We start from the raw sequence: 27754 nt of genomic DNA, 5'->3' as shown, positions 1-27754 counted from the left end.
AAGACTGGAGGTAAGCTCACCGCCATGTTGGATTGGGGGTTATTTTCTCTTTATTCGAGTCTGTTCTGCTGACTGTACTCTCGGGAGAAGCGCAGCAATCCCAAACCGGAAGTGGGCGTGGCACAACGGAAGTGTCGTAGAAGAAGCAGCTTCTTGAAGTAAACACGGCGCCAGTACCTCTCTGTGCCGCTGTGAGTACTGAGGGCGATCTAAAGGGGCATGCAGGTAAGTGACCAGCAGGACTCTGCCCCGGAACGCATAGGACCATGGGTGTCAAGTCCCACTATGCACCTCCGAAGCCACTGACAACGGGGACCCAACAGACAGGGCTAAAAGATATTTTTAGGCCCTGCTCAATATGCCTGACTGTAAACAACGGGCATAATTAAACCCCCACGGTGCTCCATTCGTGCCAGTTTACCAGCCAGGATTATATGAGTCACACACACAGGAGCTCAGTTAGGGACAAGGGCAGAGACGCGACCTGCATTCACTAATTGGTTATTCGTAGTCTTGCAAACTAGACTGGCAGTGTTTATCACCCAGTCTTTTGTTTTCTATTTTTATGTGTGTAGCCCCGATTATGTCTTTACTAATGTAGCACAACACGTACCAGGATTTACCAGAACTGTACTGGATGAGTTACTGGCTTCTGCAGTGAGTCATCCTGGCAAAGAGACTAGTTTACAACTTCCAAATCACACCTGCCCCAGTATACTGAGGTTTTGGGAAACGGCAGGATTAAAGTTCCAATTGCTAGCTTGTGTAGCGTGGTATGTTGGGAATGAACACATTACTAATGTAGCGCTACACGTACCAGGGTGCATCAAAACTGGACTGGATGTGTTACTGGCTTCTGTACTGAAGCATGCTGGCAAAGAGAAGATTCTACAAATTCGAAATTACACCTGCCCCTGCACAGTGAGGTTTTGGGAAACGGCATGTTTAAAGTTCCTATCGCTAGATTGTGCAGCGTAGTACGCTGGTAATGAACACAGACCCACAATACAACAGGTTTTGCCCCACAGATGGGCATGTTGAGTGACATAGAAACATATTCCGCAGTTGTAAAGTAATCTACATCTGTACGAGTGCCAGTTTGCTGGTTGCAATCCAATGTATGCAGAAAACCAGAGTAATACCGTGCGCTGGCTGTTGATTATCCCCACAATTCGTTTGGCACAGGGGGATGCATAGGTCTACAAGCCGGTTCCGATGCTTTATTGGGACACCAGCAGCAGTACGCAGAACAAGAAGAATCATCAGGCTCAGTTGATTCTTACGATTTCACTGACACAAGTGAGCATGTCCGAGGCTAAAGACCTGTGTGATACTGAAAAAACAATCTTCCCTTTTCACCAATTTGGAAATCAAAGTGCAGCTATTGCCTAAAGCCATTTTAGCAGTCCACTGCTGACTAGTGTTTAAGAAACAACAATCCAGAAATTCCACGCTGCTTGTGTGTAGCTAAATACTAATGAATCGACGAACCATTGAAATTGAGAATTAAGAACGTCAGTCAAACAGCCAAACTATAATGTGTAGAAAATTAGGAACGTGTCAACCGGCCAAATGATGATGTAGGGCAAAATCGAAAATTAGGAATGTGGGTCAGACAGCCCAGGGGTAATACAGGGAGGGGTGGATTATCTAGTTAAGTGGTCAATTTATGATCTCTAAGTTAGGAGGTTAAATAAGGATATATTAATCACGCAGGATTCATTAAAAGCAATTATTTGCGCCAGTTGGATAGCTAGGTAACTTCCTAGTACCAATCCAGCAATATAGCTTGGTAGTTGTCTAATACTAACCCCAGAGGGGATAGCACTAGGATACCCTCACCCAATAGAAAAGCTTTAACACAGCCAGCAGGTTAAATCTGCCGCCACTGATCACCCAGCCTCAATGTTAAAATGAAGAGATAAGTAACCCATCCAGAACTATTATCCTTCCAGTTTAATTGATCGATCCCCCAAACAGGAATTGATGGATCCTTGATCCAGGAAGGTGCAGTAGAGCATCTGGGACAAAAGTCCTTTGCATGGATTAGAAAAGCTTTTTTGCCATATGCCCTATGTTGTTCCTTCAGTGAGTCTATTCACCATGTCTATCCCCCACGTGACCGCTACTAATGTAACTGACTAAACGCGGCAGGAACCTCTCCGCGTCCTGTCCGGCGTTACGAGTGGATGAGCCTGGAAGTCTAACCTCCGTTTCAATCAGGTTAGTGGAAAGCATGAACCACTACAGATTGTAAGCTACGTAGTAACTTAAACGTATACTTACAACATGCGCTTTTTTACTTTTGTACAACATGCGCTTTTTTACTTTTGTAGCACATCAGCATTATCGTTATACCTCTGACACACGTAAGCTACCATGGAAACATGGTTTCCTTTTCACCCTTTTTTTGAACACGGATAGACCGGAACGCATGAAGGTGACCCTATAACAGTCACTAACCACCCCGCTCCCCCCCACACCTCCTAGTGTTTCCCCAGTACCACGCATGCTCTATGTCTACCCTCCACCACTATTTACAAGTTTTTCTTTTTTTTGAACTTTATTACAGTACCTCATCCCTGATGAAGGGGCAACATATAGCCCCGAAATGCATTGGATTGACGCTAACTATTAAGTCAAGATGTTGAAAATGGAATAACTTAACATGTTTATGAATACAATAAATATGAATAATTCATAACCAATCAAGTCTGGAACCTCTATGAACCACAGAGGAATCACAGTGTGCACCCAAGGATGGGACCAGTGACCCACTGATCCCACAGTTTACGGTTATATTTCAACGTCACGGACACTTGACGTTACTTGAGTAGCACCTAAACCTAGCTAAACCACTCAAAATCTGACCAACCCGCTGTGCATCTATCCCAATAATATTGTTAGTTCCTTCAGTGGGCTCATCAAACTACAAACTAGCGAGTTCTGCTCCACAATTTAATGTTGTCATTCTTCAAAATACTTGAGACCTTTTGAAAGGAAGCACATCCAAAGCATTCTCTAACCAAAGTGAGCAAGGCTGCTGCCACCCAGACCATGCTACTAAGTTAATGATGTTGGTTGCAGCAGAATTACTGTGAGGAGGCAAAGGGCTTTCCATATGCTTCCTTGTGGGGAGACCAACCTCTGCATCTCCTTGTTAAGGGACTGCTTCATCATTGCCTTTGCATTGAACATGAAGACCCAAGTTCGATCTGTGGTCGGCACCTGCTACGGAACCCTGAAAGAGGAGGGGCTAGCGGAGTGCGATCCATTGCAGTATGGAACCCTGAAAGTGCTCCGGAGATTTCTTCCCCTTTTATCTCTCTCCCATAGAAGGACCGTGGTTCGGGCCCTTATCAGCTCCAGGCTTGACTACGGTAATGCCCTCTATTTGGGTCTACCAGAATGTCTCCTCAGGAAACTCCAGGTCGTGCAGAATACGGCCGCAAGAGCCATCCTTATGCTGGGACCTAGAGCCCATATCTCGCCCCACCTAAAGAAGCTGCACTGGCTTCCCATCCAAAACAGAATCAAGTTTAAAGCCCTATCCATCGCCTTTAATGCCCTTCATGGTTTTGGGGCCATCTATATTAGGAAAAGAGTGAGCTACTACACCCCTGGTAGAGCCCTCAGATCATCTCACCTACATCGGCTGAGTGTGCCTAAATTCAACCGTGCCCGCTTGGGGGGGACGCTCCTTCCAAGTGCAGGTCGCGCACCTCTGGAATGAACTTCCTATAACAGTCAGACAATCGCCTAATATTTTGCACTTCAGGAAACTACTGAAGACATGGTTGTTTCAGCAGTAATTCGGGCTCCACTCCGTACTCGTGCTTCCTCCTATTCGCTATGTTCGCTAGCGCCAGGACACTCATCTGAGTAGCTGTGTGCTCTATAAATATGTTAAAATAAATAAATAGGGTGGGTGTGTCAGCAGGCTTGTGGGTGACACTCTAGGGTTGTACCAAATAGTTTACATGGTTAGTCAGTTGGTGGGTGTGCCTGTTAAGTTAATGTTTGGAGAGTGATTGTTAGTGGCATGTTCTGCTGAGTGTCATAATAATGCTTTAATTAGATATGCCTGCTTTTGTGAACACATAGATAATTATTGGAACTGGTGAAACCTTTGGTTCCAGTGGGAGATCTGTTTGTTTCCCAGCAAGAAGTTCTCAATCACTCAACTTGAAAAGTCATAGGGCTTGATCGGTCACTAAGCCATGTTGCCAAACAGAGAATGACCAATTACTGAGCTAGCAATACTAAACAGGAAGCAATAGATCCTCCAGAGAAGGAAGTGTGCTAGGAGTAATAACCTAACAACCCAGCCACGTTGATAAATTGAGATCAATTTGTTCATGCAGCAATGAAGTGCTGCTAAATAGTGACCGCGCATCCCATCAGGAAAATCCTAGAGAGTGATTAAAGACTTCGCAAGGAGCATCGTCCCTCACCCAGGGAAATAAATTTACCAGTCACCTGGCCAGGTGGAGGTTGATTGATCATGCAGGAATAAAGGATACAAGGGGAGCGATTGTGCTTTGTAGAAAACAAGTGATCATCCAGTCATGTGGGTAGCGGAAAATACATTGATTATCCAGCTAGAAGGATAAACTGAATGCCCATCTAGAAATGATAAAGAAGGTGAAGACTGATTATCCACACAATAGGATTTATAGGGTGTGATTGATCATCTGGGAATCTTTTGCAGAATGAAGGGTAGTGCAAGAGCTAAATGGCGGATTATAAGTACTCTGTCATCCACCCAGGAGGATAGATGGTGGTGAACAGTTACCCAGCTAGGAGGGTAAATAGGAAGTGATGGGTTACCCAGCTGAGTTTTGTAGGGAATAATGACATATCTGAACAGTAAGATAAAGATATGACATAAAAGCCATCCTTCCAGAAGGATAAATAGTGATCAATCACTAGGCCAGGATAAGAGAGCAATGAATCGCCCATCTAGTAGGGTAAATAGTGAGATTTTGTTCAAAGAGAAAATCAGGTTATAGGGAGCGATCCATCAGTCAGCTGGAATGATAAATTGGATGTGACTGATCAAACAACCTGGAGAAGGATCGAGGACTTATTGATCATACAGTGGAGAATTATGAGGGGCCATATGTTGGTAAATACTATTTACCGATTCTAAAATACAGAATTTTACCGATTCGGTATTTCAGAATCGGTAAATGGTATGTAGGTATTGAGTCGGTAAATTTTACTGAATCGGTAATTACCTATTCGGTAAATCCCATTCATTCCTATGGGCCTGGAGGCCCATAGGAAAGAATGAGAATTACAGATTCTGTAAATTCCGAATCACTAATAGGGGGAAGACTTACAAGGGTGGCACTTTGACACTCTGTTGCATCCCTGAATAGTGCATGGGTACACATGTGGCACACATACATGCCCTAAGGGCATGTATGTCTGCCACATGGCACTTTTGGAAAAGCACAAATTTGCTTTTTCAAAGGTTTTCGATATTTACCACCAACTTTTAGTTGGTGGTAAATACCGCATCCTTAACTCAGAAATGCACTCACTTGAGTGCTCCCTACATTAAGGATTCAGTAATTTACCGAATCGGTATTTTAAGGAATCTGTACTTTACTGATTCCTTAAATTACCGATTTCTGTAAATTACCGAATCCTTACATTTAGCCCCTACATCTCAAATGCCCAATACCGATCGGTAACGGCCGAAATTCGGTAATTTCGGCTGTTACCAACCGGTATTGAGCTACTTACATCTGGCCCGAGGTCTTTTGATGGCGAAGGATCCATTTTACAGGAGGGCAATTACCCAGATTGAATGAGCAAACAATCACAAATCCAAGTTGATTGCAGCTAAAAGGCTAAATAGGAAAGCACTGACCTAGGTGGATCAATAGTAATAGATCATCCACCCAGATGGAAATAATCCTTTAACTGACAAAGCGGTTAAAGGGGAAGCGATTGATCACACCAGCAGGAGGCTACACAAGGACAAATCAGTCTCATGGCTAGACATGAATGCATTGCTTTAAGGACTGATCAGTCATGCATATTAGATAATATTGAGTGATGACCAGTCAGTAGGATAGCAATTGAATACACAGAAGAAAGAGGGAAAGTAGCAGTGACTGATTAACTTGCTAACTGGATAGCTGAGGGGGGAGCAGCAGCCCAGCCAGAAGGATAGATCGGAAGCGATCCATTGCCCAGGTAGGAGTACGAATAGAGAGCATTCGCCCGGGATAAATCACCCTGCCAAGAACACGACTGCACGCCCCTTGAGTCTTTCTGGAAAGAGAACATATTGTATATTGATTAAAAAGTGTTAAGACATAGGCTGGAAGTAAATGAAACTTTGTCCTTTCAACAGTAAATGAATCCTGGAACACTTGGTTCAAGCTCCCATTTGCTTTCTCCACAGGCCTCCTTCTAGAAACTCCTGAAGGATGGAGGAGCAAGTGAGCGTGCAGCCGGCATTCCAGAAGAGGGCACTGGGGGAGCTGGATGACTACCCCTCCAAACGCCTTCACGCGGGAACCGACCCCGAGGAGCCCCCGTCTCTCCCGGTGCTGCGCGTCCGCCAAGACCTGTACGACGCCAACTTCCCCTTCTACCAGCAGCCGGTGGAGATCGGGGTCTTCTCGTTGGACGCCGAGCGCCGCTTCTTCAACGACGCGCGGAGGCTGCGCTACTACCGGCCGCCCTCCAACGAGAAGAAGCCCGGCTTCGACCTACGGGACGGATACCACGACCGCTACGTGCGGCGCGACGAGGGCGTCAAGGAGCGGCTGGACCACCTGCTGCGGTGGATCACCCACAACCGGCACCTCCTCCAGTCCCGGAAGGACGCCAAGGTGGCGGCATCGAGGTGAGGCGCACACCTTGTAGGGACGAATCTGAGCTTTCATGGTGTGACAAATGAGGGGTTTTCTTCTTATTTTGTCCTTTGTTTGATCCCAAGTATTACCCGAGCTTTGTTAATAATCGACATCAAAGCAGGGCCAACAAAGTCTGTGTTTTTACTTGGCAGCTATATGAGAGGTGTTTGAAGATAAAAGTCATGTCTAAAGTGACATAGCCAAATACATGTTCGTGGAATACCTATAGCTTCAAGGTGAGGGTTCCATGTGAGAATTTGCATGCATGCGATTTGTGCTTGTATTTTTTTTTAATCTTAAATATTGGGGTGAAGTCCCCGTGTATTATGCAATTTAGTGTGTGCACTCCCTGAGATTTAGAAAATTACAGGCTTTGCGGTCGTTAAATCATTTATTTGTACAAAACCCATTTCACAGTTTCGAAAACTTTTTCCGGTTCGTAAAATTCTGCGACCCATACTGAATGGCACCTTGGAAAGGGGGGGGGGTGATTGACGTTCTTTCTAGATTACAAGTCGGTATGATATGCATTGGTGGTTTCCGACTATCATTGATCTGTTATTTACTCCCAAATTGAGGTAGTAACCGACTTGCAAAGGGGGAGGAATCAGGTTGGCGCCCACAGTGGGAGTGTACAGTGGTCCAGGGAACCCGCTGCCTCATTGCAGTAAAGTTTAAAACAATGAAACACTTTTTTTTCTCTTCAAAGAAGCCCCTCGTGCGTAAAAGCAGAGTTATCCATTTTGGAATTTAGTCACCGAGATGTGCTCTGCTGTCCTCTGCACGCCACACCACCATTGTAGCAAATCGGCTGGAGCCGCAGATTGCGACCTGCCTATTGAATATTAATTATCTAGGTTCTGTCCCCTCCAGTGGTGCCTTATTTTGTGAACTGTTCAACTATTACATAGGTTGGTTTACAAAATAAAATACACAGTTGGTGCACTGCCTGCGTCCTCTTGTTGAGACCAGTTCGTGCACACATCTGGCCTCTATACCCTAAAAGAAGCCCCGAGGACTACATGAGTTTATGGTGTACTTTGCTTTGCTAGAACGTACCATATGAAGAACCCTATACTCGTTCTGCAGATTGGCAGTCTAAGGCGTGCGGTCTAAAAACCAATCTTGGCTTCCCTTGCGAGGGTTCCAGGACTCCTAATGTAAACACACAAAACTAATATAAAAGTACCCAGTGTTCTAGACAGGTGCACGTGATTCAAACCATCCGCAAGAGCGGAGCAAGCATTAACAGCCTGTGGGTTTGGTTTGTATGTTGCATGGAATCAGGGACACTTTCACATACAGAGAAACACCCTCCAGGACTCCATGCACATAAAGACCAACGCAGACACCCCTACCCTCAGGAAAACATACATGCAGGCACATATTGTACATTTTACAGGAACCCATGAGTAAACCTTGGCAATTCACACAGTTGCTGGCTACAGCCAGACGCAGATTCGTAAACCGTTTTAGAGGCTAGATGTACTTGGGGATATAAGAGCATGTATTGAGACATTGCTGCTGCAGCTTTCAAGAGATTTAGTGTCTTTCTTATGTTAACACTGCACCATCTGTGTTGTAATATTGGTTACACATTGTTGGTAATTCTGCTTTTTCTACCTTTTGTATGTTCCAGTGTGACAGGAGAGCAATAAAACAGAGTATGGGCAAAGCCAGTTAATTAATTGTGCTATAAAAAGTGCTAACGTCGCTTTAAAAGAACTGTGTGCTTGACTCCTAAAGCGCCTGTGATTTTTGAAACTAGTATACCATATAAAAATGTTAGATGGGAAAGTCTGCTTAAAATGGATGTGCAGGAACAACCCAACATCTAATCCGTGTCCCCGCCTGTAGGCACTTTTCATGCCAAGCTATATTCATAGGGTGGATATAACATAGAGAACAGGTTTGCGTGCTGCCGGCGTTGGCGACATGGCCTGGTGACAGCTGGGCTCGGAGGCTGAGGGCACAGCATACAAGATGTGAAACATTTGAGAACAAGGTGGTCTTTTCTTGGAGGAAACGGAAGCAAGCCATTCAGTATCGGGAATATTTCTCATGTGTCCGAGTGACTTAAGGTCACCTGAGATCCACATTGAGAAGAAGGTGTTGGCCTGGTGGGAGTGTCTGTCCAAAGGAACAGAGAGTAGAGTGGCAAATTAAAGCCTCTTTAAGTAGAAGTAACACTGGACAATTGTTTCCCTTCCAGCTGTTTGAACCGAGACTTTGTCACCTGGCGAGGACACTTGACCAAGCTGCTGACCACTCCTTATGAAAACCAGGAAGGCTGGCTGCTAGCCGTCACACTCTTCAAGGGCACCTACTACATCAGCGAGGTGGAGACGGAGCAGGCGCGGAGGCAGCGTGAGGAGCGCACCGCTGACCACGATGAGATGATGTACATGGGATACAAATTTGAACAATACCTTTGCGCAGGTGAGACTGGATGTGAATATGGGGACTACCATGGGGCGCAAGCACTGAAGCAGAACTGCATTTTGAAATGTAAATTGCAATCCTCAGAATCCAGATGGGTGGAATTTTGCATCCTAGAGTGTGCTAACAACTGCAATTTCTCCTTGGTGGCAAAATTGCCTTATTTACAAGTTTAGGGTAAACTGCAGGATTGTAGGCACACCTTTGTCAGGAACCTTGGAAAGGTAGATCACCTGGCACTATATATTGATTCTGGGTGTTCATATACCCCTTGCAGATAGTTGCTTATCTTAGATACACAAAGGCAAGAGTAAATACGTTTCCATGGTGGCAGTGAGGACGAAACGCCCCCTTATGTTACGTATTTCTGAATAAATGAAGCATTTTAATTGAGAATTATTAAAAATGTTACATGTGCCAAAGTACCGCTGCACCACATATGCGCATGCAGAAATGTATGCCTGGTGGAAAATCCACCAGTAACTTATATTTTAGAGAACTTTGGAAAAAGGTCTTCTGTCGTACATTTCCAGGAGTACTCTTGAGACCCTTTGTGAGTGCCTTAAAAGGCAATGAAGGAGAGTGGAAGAGAACAGTAAGAAATGGAAGATCTCCGCCTGGGTTTCTTGTAAGACCCTCAACAGTGATGTTCAGTCAGCGGTAGGTTTCCCACTGACGTACTTGTGACTCAAAGTGACATCATTGGGTATTAAGAGCAAATGTTGTCGCTTTGAGTCATAAGTACATCGGTGGAAAACCTACCACTGACCGAACATCACTGTTGAGGGTCCTACAAGAAAAAAACCCAGGTGGATGTCCTCAGTTTCATATTGTTCTCTTCCACACTCATTGATTGTGTGTTGTACTGCAAGGGAAGCTGAGTGGAACGCCTTTAAGCTCCCCCGCCCCCCCCCCCTCTCACCCCCGATTTGACCCCCTCCCCCCTTTGATTTTTGAAACCTTAAAAGACAGACATCTGCTCTAGGAGTAGAGCTGCCTGTGTAGGAAAAGATTGCCACCTTACCACATATTCTTGACGGCAGCACAAAACACCAAGGAGTCAGTTTATGCCTGTACTTTCAAGATGGTTGATGCCTTTTTTTACTCCCTATGTTTGGCTAATTTCGCTTTCTTAAGTACGGTTTTATTTTTTTTGTTCCATGTCAAGACGAACCTGGGGCCACTCCTGACACTGGCGGTGTTGTGAATACGAATGAGGCATTTTGCTCGGTGGTGCAAACCAAGCTACATGGTCACTCGCTACTCTTCTCCGGAGAGGTGGACTGCAAGGATGCAGCCAACCCCAACCAGAAGGCACCGGGATGCTATGTGGAGTTGAAAACCTCGAAGGAGATTCGTAGCCCATACCAGCAGCGCAGCTTCAACAGGTCCCGCCTCTGTCCTTCACTTGTACCTTTACTCATTGTAATTTTGTGGTACACTGATTGTGTCCCACCTATTTTTGGTGCAATGTTAGTGCACCTCCTTCATCCTTTTTTGCCTCTGCTTCCACACAGGCACAGGGTATTCCATCATTTGTGTGTGGCCACAGTCCTACAAGGGATTGAACACCAATTGATATCATGGTGGTGCACATTTAGTTCTGGCGCAGTCTGTGTTACAGTAGGGGCCGCACATGGATCCATAACACCTGAGTGCTCTTGAGTTCAACACATGAGCCCACATGCCTGTTGTGGCCCCAGGGCTCTTTCTACAATGTCTTTGAATGCTGAATATGAGTACTGAAGTAGTGGTGGTAGATTGATAAAAAGTAAAATATATGTTCAGCTCAGAGTCTACCACCTCACACCCCTGCTTGCTGTGTGATATAATTAAAGATGCTGTTTGATTTGTGTTTTTCTCCTCCTTCTCTTTGCTCCCGCTCTAGGTACAAACTGATCAAGTGGTGGGCGCAGTCTTTTCTGCCTGGCATTCCCCGGATCATTGCAGGCTATCGGGACGAGGATGGCCAGGTCGTATCAATGCAGACTTTTGAAACCATGAAGATCTCTCACCTGATCAGGGTTGGTATAGTGTGCCGTGGCGATGGGTGAAGGGCACCTGCGAGGTGTGTCTTCTCTCTGTTGGTATATGTGATAATGTGACTTCATAAGGCACCTCTCAGAGGCACATGTATATCCCACTGACAGATGAACGTATTGACTTTGGGAAATATAGACATATGCAGGGACTAATTTTCTTTCCGCTGGTGTAGGAATATATATAAATAAATATATATATTTATTTGTTAACAGTGTCGTGCAGCGGATCCAAGTCTTGGATATTATTATTTTCTCTTGTAACAGTAACGCGTAGTTGGACGTATTGCTATAGTATAAACATAAGATGTGTCTAATAAACCAGGGAATTGTCTCTCTCCATTCAAATTCAGTGGGACGTAAACAAGATGACATACGTTTTAATTGGGGGGGTAGGTTCCAAAGAGGGAGGGAGGCAAAAGGACACTATTTACCACTCAAAATAGTGGAAGGTCCAGTAACAGCTTAGTGTCTGTACAAAGTACTAGGGAGTCAAACTAAAAAAGGGGGTTGCTGTACTGTTCCTAAAGAAGTCAGAGATAGGAAAGTTCTTGCTGGCGTGACCAAGTAGAGGGGAAAGAAAGGGGATATTATTAATACCCTGGGGAATCCATTATGTTGGATATATTTGCCTCACACACCCCGAGGAGTGTCATGCTTCATCATCGGCGGTTGCTCCTCGTCGGGGAGGCGGTGCAATCCCCGACGGGCACACCTCAGAGAGGGGCTCTTTGGCGGAGATCTTTTTTCCAACTGCCTGTAGGTGAAGTGGGGGTATGTGGGCAGGGAGGTGTATACCTATGGTAAGGTAGCTAAAATGTAATTAGGGGTACCGGAACAGACTTTATTCTGGGGGTCCCCTAGCTACGGTTAAAAAGTGAAACTAGTCCCCTAGGTGTCAACCAATTATGTTGTGTTACCCTAGAAGATACTAGTGGTGCATGTGGTCAACATGTTTCTCGCTCTTGGTATATTTACCGCGATTCTTCAGGACCAAAGTGAAGACAACAACATGCTCGTGTCATATGTGTTGAAATTATTTACCTTAGTGGATCCTCCTATGTCTATGTCTGGAGGAAGGATAAGGGAACAACAATTAAACAAAATTGCCAGTCACAATATTGCCAGGAAGAACATATAATGACATGCTGGTGGTATTTGATGCATGCCAAGTGTACTGAGCGTGCAATGTAAAACTGTGAAGCACACGCTCTAACTAGTACTGTGACTCACACTGTGGAAAGTGAAGGTGAAAATTTAAAAACAAGGGTGTAAATATACAAGGTTAAAAATGCAGCATTCATAGATCTCAAAAACCTGCCTGTGGTATATTAGATATGGTGCAGGGTTTTAAGTGAGGACACCACTATGTAGTATGAAAGGCATGAAAGCACACTTTCACTGTGATCTTCAAAGCCAGTAAAAAGGAACATGTTAACATTACCCTACTCACCTAATGATCAGAACCTAGAGGCCACATGAGTGTCCGGCAGGGCTGAACCACAGCGCTAAGCCCAGGGTGTGGCTGGAGTAAGGGTAAGTAAAAGCGCGGTGAGTAACAGTAAAGTAAAATACATCCCTGCAGAACAGGGCTCACAGCCTGTTATAGCGCTAAGAATTCTCCTCCCCAGCCATGCGCTAGATGCTCTCACCTGAAGTCTGCTGCGTTCGGGTGTATTGACCTACCCATCCCCGCCGAGCTCGAGTAGATGTGTGAGCTCGGCGGCGGGGATTATTTCAATAGCACTGGCAGGTCAGCGTGACGCGTTGGGCATCCGCCCACAGCCCTAGGTCACGTGTATGGTCCCGGGAGCGTGGCGGCCATCTTGTAATGGTGTGGTGAAAGCGGTAAACGCTACTACCCTGTGCAGTCACCCCGTTTGTAATACCGCGGAGGCTTTACTAGTTGGGTGCCCAGGATCTTGGAACCGTTTGTTGGACAAACGTGTCCGGTAAGCCCATAGTCGCTCGTTGTGGAGGATGGATTCACGAGTGGTGAAAAGCGATTTTTACAACCCAATAGTCGATGGCGGCAATGATTGAAGAGGTCCCTAGGGGTTGTCAGTGTGATTAGAAGAGAGTTATGAACATTGTACAATTACCTTTGCGAGGTGATCTGGGTACACAAGTAGTGTACACCCTGTAAAAGCCTAGTGGTGAGTGGCGGCCATGATGGAACAGGTCCCTTGGGGTGTGATAGGAGGTATGTTATTAATGATGTGCACATGCCATTGCGAGCTGATCTTGCCCACTGATCGTCCTGGTGTGTAGGACTAGCCTTAACTAGCCTTGGGTCTCTGGATGTCGAAGGATATGATAACCAAGTGTAGGGGTTCGTGAGTACCCTGAGATAAGTGGTGTTGCTTACAGGGTAGGTAGGGAGTGTATTTAGACTGTGTACAAACCCAAATTCAGATCTCATGTCTTAGGAATGTGTCAGATCACCGTCGCTCATGGGTGGACACTTTTTAATTGGACAGTATCAAGACTTCTTAGATGGGCCACCGTACTTTTAATGGAACAGTATTAACATGACTAAGCATGGCTGCTGTGTGGTCATGTGGCCAGTAATAACACTTTAATAGGATCAGAAGATGGGCAGCCAACTAAAGCAGTGAGCTCCTTCGTGGTTATTTTCCTTGGCTGACACACAAGCGGGGAGGGCAGACAACAAATTGTCAAGGGAGTGTATGTTGAAAAGGACAGGCTGCACATCCCAGGTGGGTTGAGTTGAGCCCTGGAGGCTGCTGGAAGGACAGGAAAGCCGGAATCCAGAAGGAAACTGCCATTGTAAGATCAGTGGTCCCTGGAACACTAACCCTCATACTTCCTGCTTCTGAAGCCTTCATTGTTGCTCTACTTACCATGCTTTTCTGCCCAGGATACCAGCATCGTGCTTAGGAGACCCGTAGCAGAAGTTAGCTGTTGGTTCATTATGATATGATATTGCTGGGCCTGGTGCAGAAGTTAGCTGTTGGTTCATTATGATATGATATTGCTGGGCCTGGTGGCTTAATTGGTCCACTGTAGTGGCCTGTTTAAAAAATCATGGTCACAGGGTCAGATCCCAGCGGGTCCACTGAACCTTCCGATATCAATAAAAATGAGTACTTTTGAGTTGGGTAACAATAAACATACTTCCTGCTTCTGAAGCCTTCATTGTTGCTCTACTTACCATGCTTTTCTGCCCAGGATACCAGCATCGTGCTTAGGAGACCCGTAGCAGAAGTTAGCTGTTGGTTCATTATGATATGATATTGCTGGGCCTGGTGCAGAAGTTAGCTGTTGGTTCATTATGATATGATATTGCTGGGCCTGGTGGCTTAATTGGTCCACTGTAGTGGCCTGTTTAAAAAATCATGGTCACAGGGTCAGATCCCAGCGGGTCCACTGAACCTTCCGATATCAATAAAAATGAGTACTTTTGAGTTGGGTAACAATAAACATTTGTTATTCAGCGCCAAGATACCCTTCTGGGTGAATGTTCGCTTTACAAATACACGTTATTATATTGTTGTTCCGCCTGCAGAGTACTGCGCATGGCAGCAATGGATCAGTGCTGCTAAATAAAGCCTGTATCAGGGCCATAGAAGTTTTGGCCAACTAGAAAGAAAGGGAAGAAGCGTGCATGAAATCCGAGGGGTTAACCAACACCGAGTGCCAGGGAATAGCAGTAGGTTGTACCTGTGTTGGGAGAGATCTTAGAAACAAGCATTGGAAATGCAATAGGGCTCGCATTAGGAAAGTTTGAGCTATTGGTCTTATAAATGATTTTTTTTTATTTAGGTGTTATTTTTGTAAATTGCTAAATTAATAGCTTTGCCATTTACAATGCCAATAGTTATAACTTTTGCGACACCGATCGCATTTCTAATGCAATATGTGTTGCATTTACGTGACTTAGATGTATTGATATTACAAATAACAATGGCTTTTAATTTTTTAAAATAATTAATACTTAACCCCATGCGCGCTACGCGTTTTCCCGCTGTGCGCTGACTTTTTTAAAATCCTGCGGTTCATGATAAGCTCAGCTCGTCATGAGCGTACGACAGGCGTAACTCATGACGAGCTGAGCTCGTCATGAGCGTCGAAGGGGTTAAATAAAAGTTATTGTAATTTATAATGGCAATAGCTTAAACTTTTGTAAATAACTTTTGTGAAGATTATGTTCAGTGCATAATATTGTGACGAAAATCCAAGAACAGAAGTGAAATAGTAACATCTTTTTGTGACATGTGTAATAAAGCTTGAAACATTGAGAGAACATATTTGAACCAGCTGTTGTTGAATGGTTGCACAGATTGATGGTGTGGTGGTGCGGAGTGATGTTGTGGTGGCGACGAGTGATGCTGTGGCGTTCAGTGCTGCTGTGGTAGCCCATAGTGATGTTGAGTTGCCCCTGAGTGATGCTGCTGAGTGATGCTGTTGTGATGCGATAGATAGAGTAAGGGCGATAGATAGAGGGAGAGCGATAAATAGATAGATAGATAGAGGGAGGGCGATAGATAGATCGATAGATAGATGGAGATAGATAGATAGATACATAGATAGATAGAATGAGGGCGATAGATAGATAGAGTGAGTGTGATAGATAGAGTGAGGGCAATAGATAAATAGAGGGAGGGCAATAGATAGATAGAGGGAGGGCGATATAGACAGATAAGGTGAGGGCAATAGATAGACAGAGTGAGGGCGATAGATAGATAGAGTGAGGGCGATCGATAGAGTGGGTGCAACTTTTCTGAACTTCGCTTGAACCCCACTAGTGTGTGACTGGTACGCAGGAAAGACCCTGTATTTAGCTGGTGGAATAGAAACATGCGTCAGTATGCCTTACAGTGTGGTGACACCACTTCTATCCCACCTGCCCACCCTCTTATCTACTCTTTAAACCCATTGACTCAAGAGAAAGAAAGAAAGAGAGAAAGGGAAAGAGAGAAAGAAAGGGAAAGGAAAAGAAAGAGAAAGGGAAAGGAAAAAAGAGAGAAGGAAAGGGAAATAAAGAAATAAAAAGAAAGACATAGGGAAAGAGAAACTAAGAAAGAGAAAGAAGAGAGAAAGAAAGAGAGAAAGAAAGAGAGAAAGAAAGAGAAAGAAAGAGAGAGAAAGCAAGAAAGAGAAAGCAAGAAAGAGAAAGCAAGAAAGAGAGAAAGAAAGAAAGAGAGAAAGAAAGAGAGAAAGAAAGAAAAACAGAGAGAAAGGGAAAGACAGAAAGAAAGAAACAAATAGAAAGAAAGAAAAAGAAAGAAAGAGAGAAAAAGAAAGGAAGGAAGGAAATGGAAGGAAGAAAGAAAAAGGAAGGAAGAAAGGAAGACAGAAAGAAAGAAAGACATTGGTGTGGTAACTAGTATGTGCTGAGTGACTGAGAACTTAGATGTCTGGTAAAACAGACACCCACGTGGGCAGCTGGGCCGACCTGGTTTCTGTGCACAGAGCTCAGGGGAACAGCCTCAGCAGACTCCAGGTTTCACTGAGGGCATTTCAAAGTGCCAGACTGCATTTTAACTTGGGCTGACGTCATTTCAATTGAAAGGCAGGCATTCGGGGAGGAGCTTGTCTCCTCGCTCTACAAATTACTAAGTGACTCTACCAACAAGTCGAAACAAGCAAAAGAAGACCTCAAACACACTTACAGTCACATATCACATCCTAAACAAAAACACGAACACACATCAATGGAGGTCACCACAGATACCTGAAAACAAACACTTTCTTTCGAAGAGAGACAAGTATACATATACGCATACACAAAAAGTTAGACCGGGATACATACTTATGAGCACAAGCTTGACCTAAAAAACCTGTAAATATGTTGTGTGTCTGCAGCATTGATGACGCTGTATGAAAATAATTAGAAACGAAGGGAAGAATAGGGAGACGCACAAAATAATTTAAAAATACATTAAAGCTGTTGCTGTGCTTAAAGTTAAAGCAGCGGCCATCAGTATGAAAATAATTAGATAGTAGGGGAGAGTAAGGAGAGACGCACGAGGAGCAGCAGCCTTTGATGTGCCGGCCGGCCGTGGGCAGTGAATAATTAGGGAAGGAGATATGCCAGAGCTCACGCTGGGGACAGCTTGTGGGAGGGAGGCTGGTGGCTTTGATGCTGTGCACGAGCTTTTTCGCGGGCACAGCATCAAATCGCCCCTTTGGGTAAGCTCTGGATAGGCCATAATATGTCTCGACATCTGCAATGCTTGCGCATTGACAGAGTTAGACCGGGATACATACTTATGAGCACAAGCTTGACCTAAAAAACCTGTAAATATGTTGTGTGTCTGCAGCATTGATGACGCTGTAAGTTCACAGTGCCTCTGCGCCACAAAATAAAATGTCTCCTGTACTTCTAAGACTGTTTTCATTTTGCGCCTGGTGCACATAAAAGAGCACACAAAAACACATCAATAAACTTTTGTACACAGCAGAGTTGAACAGTTTCTAATTGTGTACTTTGATCCAACTGAATACTGTTTTCTGAAAAGAGGCCTTGACGTTATGCAAAAGGGCTCCTGAAAAAGCATCTTTCACTAAAGTGCCCAAATTCTAAATCGGTCCCTCCGCTGCTCTAACCATGATCACCAGCCGGCACCGAGGCTTTAACTGCGTGCGTGAAGCACACTGTGTGATTCGTTTAACCTGTCATTCTTTCATGCACTTATTTATTTGTAGGTATTTGTTAGTTGATTCACTAATGCATTCAAAACGCTTTTCTGTCAACAGCTTTGCGTGCACTGAAGCGCTTGAGTTGAGAGTCGTGCGGCTGTTGAACAGAGCATTTACCATCCCCCTCAGCATGAAAATAATTTAAAAATACATTAAAGCTGTTGCTGTGCTTAAAGTTAAAGCAGCGGCCATCAGTATGAAAATAATTAGAAACGAAGGGAAGAATAGGGAGAGTAAGGGGAGACGCACTAAATAATTTAAAAATACATTAACGCTGTTGCTGTGCTTAAAAGTTAAAGCGGCGGCCATCAGTATGAAAATAATTAGAAACGAAGGGAAGAATAGGGAGACGCACAAAATAATTTAAAAATACATTAAAGCTGTTGCTGTGCTTAAAGTTAAAGCGGCGGCCATCAGTATGAAAATAATTAGAAACGAAGGGAAGAATAGGGAGACGCACAAAATAATTTAAAAATACATTAAAGCTGTTGCTGTGCTTAAAGTTAAAGCAGCGGCCATCAGTATGAAAATAATTAGATAGTAGGGGAGAGTAAGGAGAGACGCACGGGGAGCAGCAGCCTTTGATGTGCCGGCTGGCCGTGGGCAGTGAATAATTAGGGGAGGAGATATGCCAGAGCTCACGCTGGGGACAGCTTGTGGGAGGGAGGCTGGTGGCTTTGATGCTGTGCACGAGCTTTTTCGCGGGCACAGCATCAAATCGCCCCTTTGGGTAAGCTCTGGATAGGCCATAATATGTCTCGACATCTGCAATGCTTGCGCATTGACAGAGGTCGAGCCCTAAAAAGGAAATGGTTTTGGGGCAGAATCCACACCCGAAGAGACCTGCTTTATGGTATTGTGAGCAGTTCCAAAGACCACGCCTGGAAGCATGTCACACTTGGAGAAGTCTGCCTGGTTACGAATGTCTCGTCTGTATTATTGTGTAGTAAATGTGCTCAGTTTGTAGGCCACATCTAGAGTAGAGTTGTGGTTATGGAGGAGCTCAGAGGTGTGAATCTAGACCTGCACTAGTCCTCAGAATGGAGTATTGGGTTCAAATGTGGAGGTAATGCATTTAAGCTCTCATGGAAGTGTTCCTAATTCTGCGTTTGCAGTACTATGTGCTGGAGTAGATACCACCGCTAAAGGCGGCACTTGGAGAAGTTTGTCAACCTTCGTCAAGTTATGGAGGTAAGCTCTCCAGAAGGATGACAACATTCAGGAAGCAGTTCAGACATACAGCCGGCAACAAGGTCTAAGAGGCCAGAGTCTAGGATGTAAATCTATAAACTGGATGAAAGCGAAGATGGGCCATGGCAGCAAATCATTAAAACACTTTCTTTTCAATACTTGTCACAGATTTTTCCATTACACAGATTTTTCATTTTCGGTCCTGTTGTGATTTTTTAACCATGCACTCAGGTACAGATTTGAGGACATATACACACATTTTGAAGATTCATTATTGTGTTTTATGTTTTTTACTCTCCCATTACAACCATCCGCTTCAACTGAGTTCTTTGGATAATCCATTGATCGAAGTCCCTTCCTGGGAATGAAGCAGATCACAGCACTAAGACTAAAGTCTGGGCACAAGTGCAATTGAAGAGTTTACAGTGTCACTCAAGCCCGCCTCCTCTCAGTAAATTAATTCTTGGGTTTGTAGTTGGCCTCTGGGCACTCAGAGTTGGACCTGCTGGTGTTTATCTCCTGGGATCAACAGTTCTCCAGGAACAGAAGCATGCCACCATGGACCTTTGAGGTGTTTGATTTAGTACTCTCTCCCTTGCAACGCAGGCCAGCGATTACCTAATTAAGACCGGGGTCAGTACTGCTTCGCACACTGCGAGCCTCTGGTGAAAAACTATGGATTGGAATGCTACCTAAAGTGATTGGCAAAAATGTAGACTTTTTGCAAGCATTCTTCCCATCACATTTTTGTGTGCTTGAACTGACTTGATGAAAACACACTAGACAAATACATATGAAATATAATTGAGCACAGGGTATTAATACTTTTATGATTATCAGAATCCAAGAAGAGCAGTAGCTGTTTTGAAATATTTAGATAGACCTCTGTACGGCGTGTCAAGCAGTACTGCAGTACATAGGTTTTACAAACCGTGCATGTGGAAGCAGCGGTGACTGGTAAAAGAAAGCGAGTCCTTTGGGCAAGAGTGGTGCGAGACACATTGCATGCGCTGCTGTCCAGCGAGTAACTAAATACCAGACCCGAAAAGTAGATCCCAGGGTCTTGTAGACATCTAGGGATATATTTAGGTACCTGTGCTCTGGATCCATTGTGAAGGACCTTCCCTTGGCTGAACCCATTACATCACAGAAAGTTAGGGATCCTTCTGGATCTTCTTTAAATCCACTCCCCTATGCTGTGCTTTAATTTGTGCTCCATTCTTGAATGTTCTCTATAGTTCTTGTGTTGCATGTGCTTATGCATGAGCCTTTCTTAAGGTTTCACACCTGTCTCACCCCTTTCTTGTGCAGATTTTGCACTGTGCTGTTATACCCGCTTTCTGTATATGACTCCTGTCATACTGCCTGTCTCTTTCTTCATGTTACCATGCATCTCACCTGTCTCTGCTGCCCCTTTACACAGTTTTCTCACCTTGTGTCTCACAAGTGTCTTGCATTACCTCACCACTCAGCATTTAACCTCTCCCCTGTTGCCCACTCATACACTCCTCACATCAGGCCCTATATCTCGCATCTTACTTTGTCTGTCATTCCCACCCCTCTTTAGGGCGTGGGTTTCAACAGTCTCATCCCCAGACCCTGCTTCTCACCTGTTTATCCCTTTACCAAGCTGTGTGCTTCATTTTGCTGTGCCCCCCACTTCCCATAGCTCTTCTACCTGTCTCTCCAACCTACACCAAGTCTTCCCTGCCTCACCCTTTGATCAGACTACTCTGCTCACTCCCCCTCTGCCTCCTCCCCCCACACACTACATCAGGGGTGCCCAGGTTATGTCTGTGAAGCCTGGTCAGTGTTTCTGAATATTCACTTTAAATGCATATATATATATATAATTCTAAATGGTGCTTATTAACATAGTCTGGGATTGTCCTACAAATCTGCCACAAATTCTTTCCCCTGAACTTATGCTGGACACTGCTGCTTTAGGCGTAACCCATTTCTCCCATTCCTGCATCTCACCGTTCTCTCCCATCTGTCACTGCAGGGTGAGTGGAATAGCTGGAAGCCTGCAGTCTGCATGAACTTCTGCAATGCCTTCCTGACCTTTGTGAAGAAGGTGGTGACGCAGGATGACCCACAGTGAGTCTGCCCATTTCTCTCTCTTTCCCCCATGCTGCAACATACACTACTAGGTCTCCTTTATGCATGGCCAGTTATGTTGTGCTTACATTAAGATGCTATTTTCATTTATTTATTTTATTTATTTGCAAAGTTTTATATAGCGCTGGCTAGACCCGGAGGTATCAGAGCGCTTTACATGAGGATCAGCGAGTTACAGGATACACAGATATCAGTTGAATCAGCGAGTTACATAGTTACATCAGTTTGAATCAAAGAATCACATTGGGAGGAGGGGGAGGAAAGGAGACACAAACAGGGACACGAGAAAAACAATGTCATATGACCGGCTGGGTAGGTGAAGGCCAAGGGGCCAGACTCCTATAACTGTATAGGACAGCTCCACCGGGCATCAGCCAAGGTTGCTTGGTCCCCGCAGTGGGTACAAACAGTTTTAGTATTCGCCCAGGGGGCGTCGTCATCGTTCCTTCAAAGGGGGAGAGAAAGAGACACAAACGGGGAGATGAGGGAAACTATGTTAGATGACCGGCTGGGTAGGTGACGGCCAAGGGGCCAGACTGCATAGGACCACTCCACCGGGCATCGGTCAAGGTTGCGCGGGCTCCGCAGTAGGTAAATACAGTTTTTGGGTCCGCCCAGGGGGCGTCATCATAGATCCATTGAAAGCATCCGTTGTTCCTGACTGCTGGGTTGGAGTGGGAGATGTGCGGTGGGAGCTGGGACCGATCCACGTAGAGGCCTGTGTTGCTGCACCCAATGCTTAGGCGCCATCATAGAAACAGCTTACAATAACACCAACATTTGCCCATGAGCTAGAGGGCGCATTTAAGTTCAGTCTAGGTTTATTAATGTTTATCGTTAATATAACATACATTATAAAATGAAATGTCATTTATGTACAGTGTTCAGCCACTCCTCCCCAGATTCCAACCTTTAACTTGAAGGGTACACACAGGTCATTGCAGTGGGTTCTCAGTCCTCTGCGCTGTCATCCCAAACAGCTACAAAGATAATAGCTCCTCAGCTGCAAAAACTGTTTTAGTCTAATATTTTTTAGAAGTCTGTACTAAAATCATGCACCTCCTTCATGCCCCAACAATGACTGTCGCTCATGGTCATTCCATTCGTACGAAGCTCACCTCTGGGACCACTTGCATCTAGATCTCATAAAAAATTAAAAAAGTTCTCTCTTCTACACCCCTTCACTGAATTTATTGTTCACTGGGTTGTAAAAGTCCCAGCAAAAAGTACAATCTTCCTTGTAGAGGCCTATGAAGTGATACACTAGAATATAATGACAGAGTGAACAAACAGCCTTGGCAAACAAATTTGGGGGCATACAATCTATTTTTACTAATGCTAGAAAAAACATTAATCACAGAAAAAATGTTGGGCATGTTCTCATTCAGATGGATGCCACGCTCTATAACTTACTACTACCGAAAGTAGAGGCTGAGAGACTGAAACAGCTAGCCGACAGAAAGCAATGCCAGCAACCAGTCCTCCACTGTTTACAATTCAAAAGGGCTCACATGTTACCCTTATTTAGGGCTCACTCTCTATTTCTAAACTATTTTGGGGCATGACCCTGATTTCCTTTTTATCACTGGCCATGTATTTACAGTCACGTATTTTTTCATAATTTTCTATACAGTCTAACATTCCTACACAATTACTTCTTGATTGACCGTGTCTGGGGGCGGGCTCTACCTTAATGCAACGAGAGCGTATGCTGTACGGAATAGATTCTGATACTGTTGAAGGGCTAGTTTGAGTCTGATGCAAATTGTTCTAATCTGCTCAACAAGCTTTTGTGAACCAGAGTGGATCGTCTGCACAGTTCCCAGGTCTGTTTGCACCTTGGGCAGAGTAGGTATGGCCTGCTAGACTCTGAAGCTGAGCTTCTTACACCATCACAGATGGATGTGGAAAGCACCCTATGAGGCAACGGTGAAGTGTTTAAGGGGGTCATTAGGATGGCGGGCGGATTGCCCCCGCCAGGCTGGCGGGGGCAATCCGCCCGCCATCCTTGCTCGAAATCCCCCCGCCATATTAGTATGGCGGGGGAACCACGGCGGACGGAAAGACCCGGTCGCTTAAGGCGACCGGGGCGGAAAAGGAATAATATGGTGGCGGTGTCTATCAGACACCGCCAGCCATATTATTATGGGCATTTTTCATAATTTTATTTACGGAACTACTATTTACACAACGCACCATCCCTTCTTCATGATTTTATGCTACTGTCTTGGCGTACAACTGCATTATTGGCCACTAAATTCCTATGGTAAGATTAAAATGCATCTCATCTCTACTGTAACCCTACAGCTAACCTGTCCTTTTCAAACCGTTAATTTGTTTTATTGTTATATTTAACTGATCACATTTTTTCCTAATGTTCATGGTAATCCTGTTAATTATGTATTTGTTGTTAAGGCAACCCTGCTATTAATCCTGACACCTCATCACATTACAAAATAATTGCTGTTATCCAAACATTAAAACGAACCCTTTATTAATTGTGATTTAAAAGAATCCAAATTAATTCAATATAACAATCCTAATACAAACCCATAGATTGGTTTTGATGTAAAAATAGTTTATCATAAACCTAATCTTAATATTAATCCATGTTAAATTAATTTATATTGCATTAATCATTAATAACCTATGCTAATCCTCATCCTTAATTTTAAATGAAAGCGAAACGTAAAAAACTCCTAAATAATTTGCATGAAATGAATTAAGGAATTACTCTTTACCTAGCCTTAATGCTAACCCTAATCGTAATCCTTAGTTTATATTGCAATAAACTAATTAAATTACCGTTGACCTAACCGTAACATTGGCCCTTAACTTACCTTAAATTAAATCTAGTAAGCCTAACCCTAATAAACCCAGCCTATACATAATTTACATTAAATGTACATCAAACGAAATTATTCTTGCTTTAATATAAAGTAAATGTGTAATGCTTTTTATTTATTAAAGGATATTTATTAAACTGTTCCTTCTAAAACTCTTACTACCCTACTTGATGTAATGGCAGTCACCTCAGAGGTTATCTCTGTATTTGCTATCTATGTAGTGACTAAGCGATGTTATTATTATTATTATGTCTTTTGTAAAGCGCGCAGCTACCCCAACGGGGTGTCCCGGCGCTTAATGATTAACAGCTAGTCCCTACAGACATAAAGTTATAGGCAAAAGAGGTGAGTTTTCAACGCCCGGCGGAATACAGATTCAGATTTGATCAAGCGAAGGCCAATAGGCAATTTATTCCAACGTTGGGCAGCTCCTAGCTCGAATGTTTTCCCTCCAGCACGGGACTTTTTAAATCTAGGAATGGCCAATAGATGTTTAGAATTAGAGCGAAGGGCTCTGCTGTTACAGTAAGGACGGAGAATGGTTCTGAGATGGGCAGACCCCTTTCCCTGAGTGGAGCGGTAGGCTAATGTCATAGTTTTAAACTGTTGTAGGGGGGTAACCGTTTCATCACCACCCACCCTCTTTTATCACCAATAGAAAATATTGAGATGTATGTGCTGTTCTCAAATCCAGTAATACCTTTCAGGGATGATCGTCACAATGCTTAAACCTATAGTGCTTGCTTAAGTAATGGATGGGCTCGCCCTACCTGACGGCTTAATTCTGCTTTCATTGCCCTCTTTTTCCCTCTAGGGTGGTATACCTTTTCTCCTGGGAACCACGCCGGGACGTCTCATACACTATTCACAAGGACCCAGACCATGTCTTCCTCCCACCATGGTACCTGAGCGCCTTGACTGCACAAGAAAAATAAGCACAAACACAAGAACAGCATTGAGATTGACTCTGAGAGGAAGAACGTGCTTCTGCTGTTGCCATTGCTCAGTTTTCGAGGCTGTACAGTACGAGCTGGAGAAGATAGATGCTCTGGACAAGCAATGGCACATCTGCCGTAGCTGAAAAATTAATTTTACGTATTCATTTTTTAGAGCTCGCTCGGCTGAAAAGCGCACTGCATACAGAACATATGAAGTTGTGTGACAGTAAAAGACAATAGTTAAGGGTCCTGTGCAACAGGACTCAGGCGGGCAAAGGCACCTGATGTGTGGACGTTCAGTGCTCAGATGGGGGAAGACCCAAGCCTGAAGAGGTGCTTTAGATGGCAGTTCTGAAGAGCTTAGCATGAGCGACTGGGTGATGGCTCCACATGTAAATGTGAATCACCTGGACATAGAAGGCTTTTGCTATAGCTTTTATGTAGGGTGATATGATCTGTGTATGACATGGTACTTTAATTTAAAGCGTGAAGAAATCCAATTTTAAGATTCACATCGCCTAACGTAGCAGCTCTATCCGATCACTGATTTGTTCTTGATCTCTAATGAGAGCTTGTGACAACCCTATCTTTTTTTTTAGGTTTGCCTAGCAAGAGGATCTGAGGTTATTGCCTCACCACTGTTGATTATGCCCTTGTCCGTCTGATAAAGATTAAATTGCCTGGGTGCCATTGACGATAACCATGGTAAATTATAACACACATACAACTGTGTGTTAGACTGCTTCTGTGTCGGATTGTTGTCGGATAATTGGACATCATGGCCTTTCCTTCTTCGCGAACTCAGAAAAGAGCACAATGTTACATTTCACCCAAGGGTTAAATTGCCTTTCTGAATCTTCATTTTCACTTCCTGTTCCATCTTACTGAAGAAGCCTCACAAAATTCACCTACTTGGACTAACCAGTTCTGACTTGGCATGTCCGGTTTTTTACAGTACCTAAAGGGACAGAGATTTATTTAAATGTCCCTCGTAACTATTTTTCCATCGCGTTCCTTCCTGGATAATTACTTAGGCGCCCAAGAATCTAAGAACTAACATGCATGTCAATGAAGAACGTTGCACAGCTGACATTCATTAGATGAAAAGAGCCGAATCCAGTCTTGAAATGTTCACACAATGGTAACGGCATAGATGATTTAGTTGCAAAGAAGAGTGCCTAGCTTAGTCATTGGACTTTGACATAGTGTAACGGTCTCCAAGATCAACAGCCAGCAAGCAACTCGGAATGGTCTTCAGCACATTGGCAACAGATCCCTCAATGTCGAAAAGATAATAATCTATAAAATGACAATAATTTGCATGCTTCTCTGCAGCTGAATGCAAGGTGGTCCTAACTAACCACAAGCTCAAGAGTATGGTGACCAGGTTGTATGCACACACACTGTGTGTGGTATGGGGAGGTGGGTCGCTCTCAGGTATGTTTGCAGGAAAGAATTGCAACACGGTCATTATATGCCACAGAATGGAGTGATTTGATCACTACCAAGCCTGCAGGTAATTCCTCCACCCATATCAGGAAATGAGAGCTACATCCTTGTCCTTGTCTTCCCACGTGTGGCACGTAATGAGGGTCTGCTGGGCAGTGCGACTTTGGGTAAGATAAATGGTGATAAGAAGTTCCACTGTTTAACAATCCTAGACTCTTCAGTGAGAAGAGATAATGGCAGCTAACCATGATAATTGAGCACTTTTGTCCCCTGGAAGGGTTCTTTTCCTCTTCGAGGGGTGCTTTCTATTTTTCTGTTTACCAATATGTGGCATTGCAACCTTCGACCAAAGGACAATTTGATCGAGAAGATTCCAGAGGCTTTCAAACCCAATCACCAGCAATATTACAGAGTTTGTTCTCACCACCTTACTACTTCTGGGTTTCTATGGTCCAACCAGTTCACACCGTTTCGAATGACCAGTGTCTGGGTTTCTTTCAAACTGTGACAGTCATATGGACAGTGTGGAGTACAGAAGGGGATGCACTTAACTTCATAAGAGTGATTTCTGCACTTCTTTGTAGCAAAAAGGGGCTGTGTAAAATGGGTAGGACGAAGAAGCACTAAAATTTTCTGTATACTTTTAGTTTTGAGTAAAACAAAGATCTTTATTGTTACTTTTTGATGTAAGCAAAAGTTTCCTGCTATTGCACTGTAAAATATTTTATAATACCAAAAAGATTTCAACATGTTTGCATTTCAAAGGTCACACATTGTAAAGTAGATTATAAAAGCTTCCAGTGTAGTTGGTTTATTCCACCTGAACTATGTTAGATAATGTTGTTTTCTAATTTTATTTAAAAAAAAAATCAATTTCTAGCAAGTAATTTATGTAAAGGCCCATTTCCGGCCCCCTATAATTACGCCACAAATTTGAGACAAAATGGTAGAACTCAAAATATTTATTTTCCTTGTTCCCTTAATTGTGATACTTTCTGTAGTGAATAGCCACTACCAAACACATTTTCAGCAGCAGTCTTGAATCTGTAGCATAAAGATGGTGGCGGTGAGAGAGGATGTAGGGTGTTTTATTGGATCCCTTACATTCTTTTTAGGTTTTGCCTACAGTGCAGTGTGCATGTGCTGTTAATGAAAGCTTTTGTTAATTAAAAAAAAATGCTTAAAAA

The 27754-nt window shown here is 43.9% G+C and overlaps 1 protein-coding gene across 1 annotated transcript; it reads left to right on the top strand.

Moving 5' to 3' along the window:
- Window positions 1-119: 119 nt before the first annotated feature.
- Window positions 120-27754, top strand: DXO (decapping exoribonuclease). The gene is made up of 7 exons (XM_086924555.1): window positions 120-225; window positions 6422-6868; window positions 9091-9317; window positions 10486-10705; window positions 11206-11341; window positions 21219-21313; window positions 24995-27754. Exons 2-7 carry the CDS (start codon window positions 6447-6449, stop codon window positions 25113-25115), a joined length of 1221 nt encoding a protein of 406 aa, XP_086780681.1. The 5' UTR covers window positions 120-225; window positions 6422-6446; the 3' UTR covers window positions 25116-27754.

The sequence above is a fragment of the Lissotriton vulgaris genome, chromosome 5 (assembly GCF_964263255.1).
Source record: "Lissotriton vulgaris chromosome 5, aLisVul1.2, whole genome shotgun sequence".
NCBI classification, from domain to species: domain Eukaryota; kingdom Metazoa; phylum Chordata; class Amphibia; order Caudata; family Salamandridae; genus Lissotriton; species Lissotriton vulgaris.
Note: the sequence above shows the minus strand (reverse complement) of the source record. Positions and strands in the feature narration are given on the sequence as shown.

Coding starts and splice junctions, on each gene's coding strand:
- DXO (XM_086924555.1), top strand. CDS start 6,447: ATGGAGGAGCAAGTGAGCGTGCAGCCGGCATTCCAGAAGAGGGCACTG. Junction 6,869..9,090: donor GCCAAGGTGGCGGCATCGAG/GTGAGGCGCACA, acceptor TTTCCCTTCCAG/CTGTTTGAACCGAGACTTTG. Junction 11,342..21,218: donor AGATCTCTCACCTGATCAGG/GTTGGTATAGTG, acceptor CTGTCACTGCAG/GGTGAGTGGAATAGCTGGAA.